The sequence below is a fragment of the Penicillium oxalicum genome, chromosome I (genome assembly GCF_001723175.1).
Source record: "Penicillium oxalicum strain HP7-1 chromosome I, whole genome shotgun sequence".
Taxonomy (NCBI): domain Eukaryota; kingdom Fungi; phylum Ascomycota; class Eurotiomycetes; order Eurotiales; family Aspergillaceae; genus Penicillium; species Penicillium oxalicum.
This window is the reverse complement of record NC_064650.1, coordinates 419,679-433,833: the sequence shown is the minus strand read 5'-3', so window position 1 is coordinate 433,833 and position 14,155 is coordinate 419,679. Positions and strand designations below refer to the sequence as shown.

Below are 14,155 nucleotides of genomic sequence, written 5' to 3'. Positions count from 1 at the left end.
TAGTCTTTTTTTGCCTCGAGTTTAGACTGGCATTTGTACAGTACAACCAGCCTGTGTGAACACAGGTAGATTCAAGCTACCGACACATCGCATGCGATAGACCAAATACCTGTGTTGTCTCGAGCCGTTGATACTACACTGTTGGATCTTTGGGGAAAGTCTGTGGTGAAATTGCGATGGGGGGGGGGGGGGGGGGGGTTCTCTCTCAAAATAAGAGTCACATGTCATGATCAATCGCGGGGTGACGGAGATGTCAAGTGGCTCATGCAGAAAAAGACCTGTGGGGGGTGATAGGAATGGGGCGAGAAAATAAAGTCACTTGAAGAGGAGACGAGGAGGTCGAGTGACAGTTACATATACAACTGCCTCTTATGTTGCGGATCAGCCCTTGCCACAAGGGAAGAAAGTACAATACTGCGTCCGACTGAATGAGACCTGCCGGAAGCAACCACATGTATGGAAGACAGCCGGGATCCGGATGCACGGCTTGACGCATCCTGCACCTTCATCTCCTCACAGTACCGCTTGAAAACGATCTCGAAAACGAGACAGGCCGATGACCAAATTGCCTGGAGAATGATCATCGACCGAGTAGTACGCTGCTCACTTAGGTTTCCCTTCCAATTCTTCTGGTAAGTACTCCGAACATGGAACTGCCGGGGCTCAATTTTATGTACTACTACGGTAGTAGGGCCTTTTCCACTTGATTCCGATACGGTTCTACTCGTTGCAGAAATGCTCCCATTTTCCTGAAAGTTGAGATACGAAAGCAGACGATCCCAATATTTTTGACGTACCCTACAAATGAAATATCACGCAAGAATCTGAAAATCTTGAAAGCCTCGCCAAAACTTCCTCCCACATCAATCGATGAGAATGAACGGTTACACAGACCCTACCCAATATGTGACAGCCCAATACATGACTGGACGTAGTCGGAGACCCTTAGCGCTTGTGGGCACACGTAGGCATACAGACGTCGATGAAATTCGATGTATGCAATCCCTACCCAACCCTTCCCTCCCAAACCTCGACGTGCATCGAAACTCCAATTCAGACCGTCTTCACCTTATTCGAAACAGCTCAAGCAGACAGCTTGTTGAAAGCAACGCCCTTGTAGCAGTTCCCAGCATTACCAGGCGGACCATGTCAGCGGTCGCAGTATTCGAGGTAGCACCGCTAAATTTACCGCCCCTGGATCAGCCTCTCCGTTCATCTATGGGTCTGGTCTATCCACGCAAAAACAGCAACTAGCCCCACACCCGGGGATCAATAATCACTCACATATCGACATCGCGGGCCAGAGTTTTGCTCGTAGCATCGCTAGCAAGTGATGGGTTAGAATTGATCATTTCAATCTTGTCGAGTCTTCGTGGGAAGGTCTGATAGGTACTGAAGTATAGACCAGGATGGACGGGATCATCTCGACATACCGCTATGCATCTATCATAACCCCGTCTGCAACGATTCACGCCCAGAGGAACGACCGGCCTGAAATCCGGGTCTTGATTCTCGGCATTGCTGTCGTCCGTAGGAGAAGCAATCGCCAATGTGGCGAAGAATAGGGTTATGATGGCTAATGGGCGCATATTTGTAATCTGATATCACTGGACTGGAGTCTGGTTGCCCCGGATGAAGGGGATGATGGGGCGAGTTTCAGATGAATATTGAAGATGCTGGTGCTAGGTTTAGAGTGCCTGTGTTCAGGCATTAACTAGAATACAGGTACGAGTATTAGATCCCCGACCTGAGCTCAAAGATTCGAATTGAAGTTCAATAGAAGCCTAGAATTACCCACAACGGAACGCGGATCTATGCCCATCTATATAGGTAAAGCTCATGGAATCTTAACTGAATTGTGCAACATTCCAACCAGTAATCGATGCAGTCAACTCAAGTTCTCGTGAGGGTATATGCAGTTGGAGTTGCAAATTGTCACATACCTAGGGTTGCCCGAGAGCACAAAAGAAGAAAAAGGTAACTACTCTTGTTCAAAATTCTCGTGGCACAAAACACACGAGGTGATGCTCGCGAGCTAGGCTTCAATTCCTCGAATGAATCACCTTGTTTCTCAAGACATGGTTGAGCTTCCCGGAGTGATTCCAGCACTAGTCACACATGTGGCACCAAGTCAGAGGTTTACCCTTCCCACTACCTAGGTACATAGCATCAGGAAGAATCAGGGCTACCACTCGCTTTCAACCACTACATAGGCTCATAGTTAGGTGCTGACTTTCTTCGATAGGGGAATTGATACCAAATGAGGGGAGAGGGGGGCTGTCGAGACTTGCAGGTTATATTTCTGATTGGAGCGTAGAATGGCAAGGGATATCTCTATGCCTTTTCTCTATTCAATACCCGCTTAGAACAGCTAACTACATGGCAAGCCGAATATCTGACAATCCTCCGAGCCCGAGGTAAAGCAAGGTCACCCGTGGGGGGGGGGGGGGGGGGGGGGGTTGACCTTATCCTGCGTGGAATCGTTCTTGTCCGAGTCTTGTGAGCTTGCGCAAGCAAAGCCGTAAAATTGGAGGTCTGGACGAGTTTCAGCGACGGAAGGTGAATATTGACTTTATAGACTAGGTAGCTTGAAACAGCCCCAGGTCCTGGTGAGACTACGACACACTAACTGCCTACCAATCGATGTCCTTCCCCCCAAAAAAAGAAAAAAAAAGAAACTCTTCGGAATATCAACCTGGCAGGTTCTCTCCGTAAACAGCGGGAGGTACGTAGCTCTAGACCGCGTAGCCCTGGTACATACATAGGCGGTGTTCTTTTGATGGATATTGGAACCTACTACCTGTAGGTGACTACCTAGGGGGGACAGGTCGGCGAACTTCCAGTACTAGAGGAATTGGAGCTACCCGTCTCTTCAGGGCAGTAGGTAAATACCTAATCTGTACAACTTCTAGCCTATGTGTCACCTACTAATCAACTTCCTGTTGGCAGCATATCCGGGCAATAATTTCAGCAAAGGTTCTTCAAATTTCACCCTGGTGCAGGTAGCTTCCACGCCGTGCATGTCAAATACATATCGTGAACAGCTCCCCACGGGGGTAACAGGTGAACCCCGGATTCGTCTGGCATATCACAAGCCAGCATGGACCACAATCATCAATGGGCAATATCAAACCACCTCTCGGTCACATCCACCGGGGACGTGACACAAGCCAAAATCGCGAATGGGATATCATAACGTAAGCAATGCCAAAGATTGAAACCAACACAAAAAAAAAACAAGAGCCAAGAACCCAGAACCCAGAACCGGTCTCTCCACCGGAAATGATCACAGTAGTCGTAGTCAACGCCACCCGAAAAAAAAAGAAGGAAAGGAAAGGGAAACCATAAAAGAACAAACAAAAACGCTCAGTCACAATGTAACGGTCGTCTCAAAAGGCCGAGCTCTGCATCACCCGATCTGGCCGAAGCGTCGGCTCAGAATGTGGGATTCGCTTGAGCTCTCGCACATCCATCAATTCCCCCCGACAGTAGAGCCGAACCGTGATGGTCTCCTTGGCTTTCTGCTTGCGGAGCAGCATCTCTCGCTGTTTCCGCCGTTCCTCCATGATGGCCGCCCATCGTACGCGGACTTCGGCCACACGCTTCCGTCGTGCAGGCCAGGCTCGCTTCCACATCAGTGTGAGGTGCATCATCTCCAGATTCTTGTCATCTGGCCAGGCGGTGTGCTTGCAGCCATGGGGCCAGCTGTGGTTGAGGTTGAGTGGTTTGCGGTGATCGACGTCGTGGAGCTTCCATTGCCAGTGACGCAGTTGTTGCATGTCATCTGCGTTGCGGCAGAAGGAGAGGACCCCGCGATGAGAGAGGTAGTGTTGGCGGATGTGAAAGTCGATTTGATAGTGGGCAAAGAGAATGGCGACCTCGGGATCGGTGTCCTTGGACTCGTCGAGGATACGATTCAAGGCCTGTTCGACAAGCTGGTAGTAGCGGTCCCGCTGTTCGGGAGTGATGTGTTTCCAGAACGAGGGTTCCCCGGTTGGGGCGGTGGTGTCGAGCGGCGAGATGTCATCGTCTCTGGTGTAGTTGTTGAGGAAGAAGGGTGGGTAATGATTGGTGATGTAGGCCCCCTTGTCAATGTCGTCCGCCATCGACGCCGGATTGATGGAAATCTGACAGGTGGTGCATTGGAGGGCTTCGGCCAGGCCTCGGAGCTGTCGACAAATTAGATTCGACCCCGAAAGCACCCTGGCTAGATGACCGATGACATACCAGCTCTTGATCTGCGACTCCCTGGTCTGCAGCTTGTGAGCTCTGCATCTCTGCGATAGTGAAGACAAGATCACTGCTTCTGCTTGGGTTGAGCTTCCAAGGGTGGACTCTCGAACGTGTGGAGGAATATGTAGATTTGGCAGGAGAGCAACCACAGCATTCTCTTTATATCGTGTGCAGTTCCGTGAGTCTACGATGTAATGGGTTCATCGAAACGGTGACCGCGGGCTGCATTTGAATTCGGTCTCCCCGAAAGAATTGACGAGGGTTTCGTGAGCAAGGTTCGATTGTCCGTCAGGCAAAGCGCGTCCCAGAAACAGAGTAGTCGAAGCAAACAAAGACGGCACCGCTGCTTGAACCACGGATGGCGATCCACCGTCGGGGAGCACAGCTCTAGGAAGTAAATACTGAGGATTAGACGGAGACCTGATCAAAAGCTTTCAGAAATATTTTCTTCTCCCCACAGAGCCTAATTCGCGGACCGCTCCCCGCCGTTATAAGCAAAAACATCACGGTCGCAACGTCCGGTCGTCACCATCTTCATGTGCGGTCTCCGGTGGTCCGCAAATCGATCAAATGACGGACGCTCCTTGATTGTACCATTTCCGAATTTCCGATCTGGGCCCCGGGGGGGGGGGGGGGGGGGGGGGTCATCTGTTGATAAACGCGGTGGAAGCCGTGCGGGGGGGGCGTGACGGGGTCACTGGGCCGTGGATTCGACCGTCTCGTTCTTCACCGCTGGGGATGATTCTTCCCCCGCACACGCGTTCAGCCGATACATTCCGATGACAGCATCGCAGATGGGAAATCAAGATCATAGCAGACAGAATGATCTCACATCGAAAGCGTGGAACAGGCCGAGGTAGTACCTGACCAGCACCGAAGGTTTTTTGGGGATGGAAAAATGAAAGAAAACCTGCTACGATAGGAGAAGCTCATCCGATTGCCTCGTGAACTTATGAGAGCGGCTGAAAAGGAAGCCTTGATCAGGGATCCTGCCACACCGGGTTCGGTCATCCGACTGTACCCTCACCTGGATACTAGGAGCTTCGGAATCAAGCTGGTGTGGCTGCTCTTAATCGGTGCGCCATGAAGCTTATCAAGCTCAGCAACTATACCCTTGAGCCAAAGTGGAGGGAGATCGAGTTCTGCAGCGTTGTACCATCTGTAAAGCTTTCTGGATCGAGGCCACTGCTCCCGTCAGAGCAGCGGGGAGATCTACCTTCACATGCATACCAGCATGTGCATCATATGTGTATAGGTGACTGCGCTACAAAGCTTATTTACGCTGTCCCATGATCGTCTGCTTCAGTAGACAGAGCTCGGCCAGGGAGTGACAAAGCGAAGATTCTCCATCAGCGTCTCCAGCCCGGTGGTGGACTTGTTCCTTTTCGAGCTTCTGGTCTGACGACTTCTTTGTCAGGATTGGGCTCAATCAATGTAGCGGCTGATAGATTTCCGGATGCATCCAACTCCAACCACAAACTTTGGGTGCACTCATGCTCCTACATCTCAATTGTGGCCCTTTGCAACCAATAAACAGAACAGGCACTCGGGGTGTTACTGGCAATCTAGCAAACATGGAACCCAGACAACCAAAGACGATCGAAGAATCACTCAGGGCCTGGCTGACCCTCCATCGGGTAGCAACGAGACCAAAGTCTGGTGCTCGTCTTGACCCCCACGGAGCTACGGAGGGGCCTGGAATGGTCCGCGGAGTTGGTTTTCTTGGTGTTGTGCGGGTGAACGGAATAGCGTCAGCATATCCGAGACCGCCGATTGTGGTTGGCAACACCATCGGATCAATCTCGCTGTACAGAGATAATATTCTTCAGCAAACGGAACTTCATCTGTTAAGGTCTTTTCGATCTGTCATGTTTGTAAAATAGAGCGATCTCTTCTCCTGTGCAAGCTAATGCTGACCAGACACTGGGCTGTCCCTTAAATTGAGCAAGCATGGAGAATAGCCAGTCAATTAGATGTTCTTCAAGACTTACGTCTATGGTGCAACAAGCCTTCCCACTTTGCATCGCCATATCCAATACGATCAAAGTGAATCATGATCACGATGATGGTTTTCTTCCAGGGGTATTCAAGGCCGGGCCTGAGGCTCGGTTTCACGTCTAGCCTCCCTGTGAGGAGCAAGCGTGGTTGGGGCAATTGGGCATGTTCAGAAAAGTCTCTCGACTGCACGTATTATTACGATTAGACTGTTCACACTAAAAGGGTTCACTTTCATAGATGGATCACTGCGGATTGTCTCTGACGACAATTTTACAATTTTCGGCCCTGTCCTACAATTCATGGACCATTTAATGTGGCCATATAGAGGTATGTGAATAGGTTCTTGCCCACTCTGCCAGAATCAACCCCATTTCTTGCGTATAAAACTCATTAGATTCTGATATGAGGCTGAACTCTAAAAGTCTCCACAGTGGCTCGAATTATATAGGCCACTGCAATACTTCATCGCTACACATGATCATGTCCAAGTTCCTGAGGATCTCTGAAGTCAAAAGACTTTATATGCGGGGCAGAAAATGTTCTTCATCAATATGGAGGGAAAGAAATGACAGGTGAGCGCTGCCAAAAATGCCAGTGATGATATGAGCACCGGGGTCTCAACTTATTTTGAAGGTGCTTATAAATCATCCCCGGTGTCATGAATCCCGGGCGTTATGATGAAAAAAAGCCCCAACTATCACAGAGATCTCGGCCATTCTGCATAAATTATATAAAACAAAAACTTTCATGACACTAATTGTGTTTGTGACTCTGTTCAAAAGCAAACAATCTATTGGACATGGTATCTTGAGCTGGTCAACATCCAACCTGATCGAAAGCCCGATTTGGCAAGGTAGTCTACAAACATGAATTCAACATGCCTCACTTCACTTCTACTAACAAGCACTGAAATCATCCACTCTTTCATTCCACCGACATTCTTATTAACGAAATAAACGTCTCGTTCCATTCCTACGACTCACCATGGCTGAGAAAGCAACTGCTTCTCTCGTTTTTCCCGTCTTATGCCTACTCGTATCCTTTGCAATTTTTTGCTTCGTGTATCGCACTGAAGTCTTGCAACAAGTGAGAGCATACTCGCGCTCGGCTAGATCCTTTCTTCGCGAAACCCGACGAAAAATTGCCTATCTATCCTCACCTTCGCGTACAAGACACCACGAAACCTTTGAAGACGAATACTTTACAATCTTTGATGTCATGCTCGCGCTAGGTGATACAGAACTCGATGCCTACTCAGAGACCCAGACACAGCCATCAGATCTCGAATCCGGCTCAGAATACGAGTCTGATGGTAACTCAGACGACTTGAGAGTCAGTACTGAACTAGAGTACTCTATCTCACATGCCTTACGTCAACCTCCCTGGATTACGGAGTCTTCCCGACACATTGCACTTCATCTTCTATCAGAACAGCCGCCTCTCACCCTCTGGGAGATTGAACTCGAGGAGCGGATCCGTCATGGACGTGGAATAGGGCCATGGCTCGACCGAATTATTGACAGAGTAGTTCGGCACATTGTCGAGAACTTCAACTCTGATGAGTATTGAGTTTGGCTTCCTAAGAGCCCTTTGTGTAGTGGAAAACACACACAGCAGGTCTCCGCTTTCTGACCCCCATGCTTTATGCTAAGCTTCATGCCGTTTTTTCATCGCCAATTCGGCGTACGCCAGTGTGTCACGCACTTCAATATTTTGAGGATGAGGAATTGTGCTTTTTACGATCGAGGCAATAGTGTCCTCCCAGTCATCATACATCCTATCGTCTGCGACAAATTCCTTTGCGATCACTACTATCTCCTGAATCTCTTCCTCTGTCCATCTATCAATAAATACCACGCTGTGTTCATCCTGATCTTTGTGGATAGCAATGCCCGCATGCCTTTGTACACCTCCTCGGGGGTTTTTTTGGATTTTTGATGAACTAAAAAGCTAGTAGTCGGTCACCTAGTGCGTTAATTTAGTTCGTGATTTGATAATTGGTCCCAGGTATTTGCCCCAAGGATCACGGATTTTTAATACAGACATGGGTCGATAATCTGGGAAAGTTTCACACAGAGAGCTGGATAGAGGGTTGGACAATGGTGGAGATGCACCAAAGTCGAATTTGGAGTATTGAAGCCCGAGCTACCTAATCCATACGGAGTGCCTGTGGTCTACGTAATGGCTTCTTTCAAACTCTTCTGCAGCTCTGGCCATCTAATCAGAAGAAATATTTTACAGTATAACTCAGATCTTGCCCTTCTCATGGCCTTGCTTCGCTCTGTCGTTATTGATCCTTTACAAATTGTCCTACCAATGGCCGAATATCGGAATGTTTGCCTGAATCATGAGGCTGCATGATTTGGGGAGGTGCAACAGTTCACTGCCAGCGTGTGCAGGTGGTAACTTCCTATCGCCTGGACTAGGTACTTTTGGAGCGATTTGCTCCAACTCTCAAAGATTTACGCCTCGATATTGTTCTACTGTGGGTATAAAGGGAATCAGTGCTGTTGAAGAAGCCCTTCGCGATCTCGGAAGACGCGCGACGCGATGACCACGGTGATTTGTGGCTGCCCACGTCCACGGGGCTGATAAGTCCCGAGACTACATGGTACAAAGTCTTGAAATTGGGCAAATCAGTAAAAGCTCATCTACTTCAAAACTCTAAAGCTAATCCCAAAGATGTTCGATGCTGAGGTATGGGGCCGACGCGTCTTTTCCTTTCGTGTAAGACCTCCCTATCTCGTCGCGATCGTATCAATCTTCAACCCGGACGTCGCAGGTTCACCCGATCTCATCATGCTTGGCAGACAAGAATAATCAAATGGCGAGTTGTATCTGGACCACTGGGCTAAAGGTAAGGATACCTTACCGGCTCGGTTGCTGCACGTGGTTGAAGCCCATTGCGCACCCATCAAGGCCTCCTGTTCGATGTCAACCTACCCTACCCGGCCAAGTGAGTAATGGAGTCGTTCAACCCGGGACCAAGCTCGATGAGAGCTCTTGCAGAGGAGAATTGATTGATGAGGGTGACCTCTAGTACCAGGGTACAGTGCAACAAGAGTGTAGCCCTGAACATTCCTCGCGGCGTCTTGGTAATGTGTTCACATTCCAGACAACCGGTCGAGGGTTGTCACATAACAAACCCAGGGGCCTCGAAGAGGAATGCCTCCATACACCACAGCATCTGATTTTTCGTCTAATTCCGGGGGGTTGCGTCTTTCACAGTACCTGTTCGACTGTGTCGGTCACCTTCAGAGTGCCTCAATTCGTCCACTTTGCTTGTGATTCGCATCGTAAAGATCAACGGCTGAAACTCTCGGCGACTACGCACTCGAATCGATCTTTTGGATGAGCTGTTTGAAACCATATCCAAGTCCTTTACGCTTCGCGCAGCTGGAATTGAGGGAAGCTGGGGATTTTCCGGCCCCGTCTCGTTGGTCACGATGCTCAGTCTCACCATCGTGATCGCCATTGCCGCTTCTGCCGCCGGCTTCTTTGTGGTATTAGGTGTCGTGGGTATTGTGGTATGGGTGCGGATTCGCAAGGAACGACATGCGATGAGGATGCTTGGCTTCAGGGAGCCGAATAGGTCACGGAAGGTCAAGACATACAAGGGGGATACTCTGACTGAACTTTCACTCGAGGATAGCAATGCTTTGAGGACCCATGGCGGGTTGCCATATGGGAAACCAACAGAATGGGGTCACTTGACGTCGCGAGAGACTCTGGTGCGACCTAAAAGTGAACCGGAAACCTCATGGCCGTTGATGGAAAGGGCAAGATCTCTTCGAAACTCCATCCGCCGAGCCCGGTCGAAGCGCTTTAATCGCACAGGCCAGCGGCAAACGGCATCCATGGCCACCGTGAGTGAAGCTGGAACGATGCAGGACAACATCCCCCTATCGGCTGTGGAAGGGATCTTAGAGCTGCCAGCAGATCAGACACCACGGCAAACTCCAGAAATTCCACGTGAAGAGAACTGCTTCCATGTCGGCATGCGGCCAATGTCCCCGGCCGGTGCATGGCCTCCGCCTACTCAGCATACGCGTCCTCACGTCTTTCATGGCTTCAACCACGTCGCTTCTATGCACGATGTACTGGATCCAATCCCGATGCTCGGCAAGGAGTCACCGGCACGTGTGCGAGGTGGCAGTATCATCAGTCAAACGGCCGGACATGCCCCGGATCAGTCCATTCCCCCTCCACCACCGGCTTTATTTGGTCAGGAGAGGTTCAGTTATCTTCGAAATGATTCGGTCATGCGCTTGTCATCGATGAGTATCGACACGACCAATAGCTCCATTCTGGAAGACGGTCGAAATGGCTCCCGATCTGCAGACATTGATCTTGTCTCCCCCATCTTTCCATCTGGTGGCACATTCGTGCCGTACAGCGCTAACGACGTCGGTGTGGAAAATGGTCGACGGAGCTACATTGCTGCGAACACATCCATGCCTCCCAGCTTTGTGATGCGTTCCTCGTCTAATGCTGGTGGGTCCAGGAAGGTCTCTGGTGAGACCATTTCCCCTCGTCGCAGCATGACCACGACCGCTCGCCTGCCCGGCAACTCCAACATCGAATCACAGAGGCTCCCTCGTCGAAGCGAATCACTGTCGTACAATCAATCAAGGACTCACCATTCGTTACGTGCCGGCAATCTTGCGTCTATGAACATGCGCTGGAGCGATAGTAATGGATCAACCTCGCGACCATTGGCGTCTAACATGTCAACTGATTTCCAGTCGAGCCAGCATCAACAGCGCCAAACACCTCATTCTGCATATGATGCGCTTGAGAATGATCCCTTTTACTGTGGTTCTCCAGCCTCCACCGGCTCACTATTCTCAGTCGGTTCACCAATCCAGCCACGAAGTCGCACGCCACAAAGCCCCATGCAACGCTCAAGTGGTTCTTTGAAAGGGCCCCTTCACTCAGCACTGGGTGGTTCCAACTCTCATCGGAAGAGCAAAGGACACAGGCGTCAAAATTGTGTTCGCATATCTATTCATCCGCCAATGACTTTCGGAGGTCCTGCTTTCTCCCCTACTGTTGAGGAAGAACCTGAAGATCTTGATGCAATGGAAGAAGTTGATCTTCGGGAGACTGCGATCCAGATGCCGTCGCAGCCCCAGCCATCCCGGTCACCAGATGGGCCACGTTCCCAACCTCGCTCTGGACGTCAGGCCAGTAGTCGCCGGAACAAACCCTCAGTGTCGAGCTCCTTAGCTCCCTTGGCTGAGGAGCCGCAGTCTTTATTGCAGACGAGGGTTCCATCCAAGAAAAGAAAGAAGGCGCCCTCGGATATACTGGAAGAGGCGCCCCTGTTCGTCAGCGGGCATGGCTTACCTGGTATCTTCACGTCTGTTCCTCCTCCGCACGAGGTCGATCTATCTCATACCCCGTCACCTGAGCGAGAGTCCGGGGTTTGGGAGTTGAGAGAAAATCAACCGCCAGTAGACCAGGGACATGTGGCCCGCGAAACACCCAGCGGCCCGCGAACGCCGCCCCGAACGAAACAACACGATCGACAATCCCTACAATCCTCCCATGGGAGCTCTTCGGGTGCCAAGGGTCAATCCACGCCCCTCAAAGGGCCTCTGTCGCCCAAGGGTGACTCACGTATGAGCAGCGGAATAGGCGATGACTGGCGGAACTCGATCGACTCGTTGTATGCAAGTCCAGGATCTTACAGACAAAGCCGTGGCTCTCAACGCTCGTCGTTTACCGAGACTGGCTCGGTGGCGCGTCCAGTGTCGCCTCTCATTTTCTCAAAAGGCTCGGGTGGAAAAGAAAAGGTCACCATCTGGGAGGATGCCAATCGCAGTGCTTCGCCTACCAAGCGAACTTCAACCCAATTTGCCGCCGGCTACACCTTCCAGCTCGAGACCAACCTTTCACCCTCCTATGCCCGGATGAGCGTTCCACGGTCTCTCCCCAAGCGTGAAGAGCAGTCACCTACTCGTCCTTCGGGCAGTCGCGCCACTCCAACCCTCACTCCCACCCGCCGTACTCTGATGACACCAACTGGGAAGGGCCTCGGGATCGGGGTCACTTGCGCGACGCCAGTCAGTCTCTATGATGGCGATGGATTCTTGAAGGAGTAGACATGTCGACTCCGTTTCTGATGATTCTCACGCGGTAGTACGGAGTTTCCCTATCCTTATTCCTTATGCTCGGGTTTGTTGCTAAGCCATGTCTGTTCTTGATCCTTTATTATTTTCAAGCCTTATACCTCTTTTTTGTCCCCCTTACCTGTCTCCAATTTTCTGGCGCATTCGGTTTTAATACTCTGTTCGGCCTTGATCGTGAATCTTTGTCGACTGCCGTTGGGCGTCCAGTTTTCTCCAGCCTTTTCAACATTTTTGCCTTTTCTCTATTGATATCCCATCCCCCCCCCGCTTAGGTAGCTATAGCTAGGAATGAAAATACTATAATCTTTGTTTTTTTTTGGTCTTGAAAGTTGCGCTTCGTTCCTGTATCATCAGGTGTCTCGTTTATTCACTTCAATCTAGCGAATTGGAAGACATATAATATTGTGAGAAGCTATCACTAGCCCCCCGCCCATTTTCATGGTAGTAAGACTTGCAATTCAAATTGATATTCGACAGGCTTCAATCAGTTCTGCGCCATTTCGTCTCTTCCCCTTCACCCTCGGCCCCTTCACCATTGGTCCCTTCCTCCATCTCATTCTCATCCTCTCGGGGTCTCACGGTCCCAGCACCAGGTCCAAGCCCAGGGAAAGATGGCGGTTCACCCTCCCCAATCCAGTTCCCCTCCTCATCGAAAAACTCATGCATATTATCCGCCGTAATCCATCCAGAGCTCCCATCCACCGGCGGCGGGAGATCCCCGTTCGAAAAGTCTGCGCCATCCTGTCCAATCTGGAAGAAGGTGGGCTTGGTCTCGTGTTCGTCACCTTCCTCCTCCTCATCACCGGGCTCCACTGGATCCGGGTGCAAGTTGGAGCAGGCGGATACTGCATTGTAGAGTAGTTGGGTAGGGGTCTCCGTTGGCTCGTCGCCTTGTTCTTGGGCTTCGCGCTGCTCGGGTGTCAATCCTGCGGGAGGCACAACCGTCATGGTGAGGCATTCTTCTTCGTCGTCTTCGGCGGAAGGCGCGGTAGGAAGGGCGATTTGCATGTACAAGCCTTGGACCTCGGCGTCGGAAGAGCCGGGCACGCGCAGTCGCTGGATTGCATGGAGTGAGATGGAAGGGTAGGGAATAGAGACACCTGTCGAGGCGGACCGGGAGTACAGGATGAATTTTCTGGAACAGGACTGGTTAGTTTTGCTGCGGTTGTTCTGGAAAGTGGTCGTCAAGTAATGGGAGAATAAGCAATTGACTTACTCGGATGTGACCCAGACGTCGAGGTCCTCAATAGCCACCTCGCGGTCTTCAGTGCCGTCCTCGCCCTGGGCTGCACTTGCGGCACCATTTGCAGAGGGATTCTCCCCGCGCAACGCGAGCAAACTCGGGTGTGAAGCTACTTCGTGCTCGAGAACGACCAGCTTGCACCCCTGCCTATGATAGTAGAGCACGGTGGGTCCGTTGTGGAATGAGCTGGGAGTTCGCGACTGGTGCTCGGCGATGGTGACGAAGCTCGATGCTTCTGGAGATGATTGGAGAGCTTCCATTGTCGGCTGCTGGGTCTTTTGATCACAGAGCTAGGTGTGGGCTTGAGAATCGTCAAATTACTACTGCTGTAGTTCGCAGAAGTGGAATTCTGGGCCTTTGTATGGAGTGGATTGGTAGGAACGATTTTCTAGTGCTGCGGTGCTGCATCGAAAAAAGCTCCGCTGCCATGCCGGGCGGGGAGACCAGCCGCAGGGCGGTGCCGTTGAGGAAATGGTACCAAAGGCGAATGCACTACAAGCAAAGCAGAGAGGTCAACATAAGATCATAACCAGCTACAGAGGTAGCT

At 50.9% G+C, this 14,155-nt stretch overlaps 5 protein-coding genes across 5 annotated transcripts; 2 read left to right on the top strand and 3 right to left on the bottom strand.

Annotated features, from left to right (window-relative positions):
• Positions 1-1,280: 1,280 nt before the first annotated feature.
• On the bottom strand, positions 1,281-1,589 carry POX_a00143 (uncharacterized protein; the record flags this gene model as incomplete). Its single annotated transcript, XM_050109091.1, has 2 exons — positions 1,281-1,382; positions 1,434-1,589. 2 exons carry the CDS (start codon positions 1,587-1,589, stop codon positions 1,281-1,283), a joined length of 258 nt encoding a protein of 85 aa, XP_049972859.1.
• Positions 1,590-3,389: 1,800 nt separating this feature from the next.
• On the bottom strand, positions 3,390-4,275 carry POX_a00142 (uncharacterized protein; the record flags this gene model as incomplete). The annotated part of the gene is made up of 2 exons (XM_050109090.1): positions 3,390-4,169; positions 4,228-4,275. The coding sequence occupies 2 exons, from the start codon at positions 4,273-4,275 to the stop codon at positions 3,390-3,392; spliced, it is 828 nt and encodes a 275-aa protein (XP_049972858.1).
• Positions 4,276-7,215: 2,940 nt separating this feature from the next.
• Positions 7,216-7,800, top strand: POX_a00141 (uncharacterized protein; the record flags this gene model as incomplete). Its single annotated transcript, XM_050109089.1, has 1 exon — positions 7,216-7,800. The coding sequence occupies one exon, from the start codon at positions 7,216-7,218 to the stop codon at positions 7,798-7,800; it is 585 nt and encodes a 194-aa protein (XP_049972857.1).
• A 1,877-nt stretch (positions 7,801-9,677) lies between these two features.
• Positions 9,678-12,338, top strand: POX_a00140 (uncharacterized protein; the record flags this gene model as incomplete). Its single annotated transcript, XM_050109088.1, has 1 exon — positions 9,678-12,338. One exon carries the CDS (start codon positions 9,678-9,680, stop codon positions 12,336-12,338), a length of 2,661 nt encoding a protein of 886 aa, XP_049972856.1.
• Positions 12,339-12,845: 507 nt separating this feature from the next.
• On the bottom strand, positions 12,846-13,868 carry POX_a00139 (uncharacterized protein; the record flags this gene model as incomplete). Its single annotated transcript, XM_050109087.1, has 2 exons — positions 12,846-13,500; positions 13,582-13,868. The coding sequence occupies 2 exons, from the start codon at positions 13,866-13,868 to the stop codon at positions 12,846-12,848; spliced, it is 942 nt and encodes a 313-aa protein (XP_049972855.1).
• Positions 13,869-14,155: the final 287 nt, after the last annotated feature.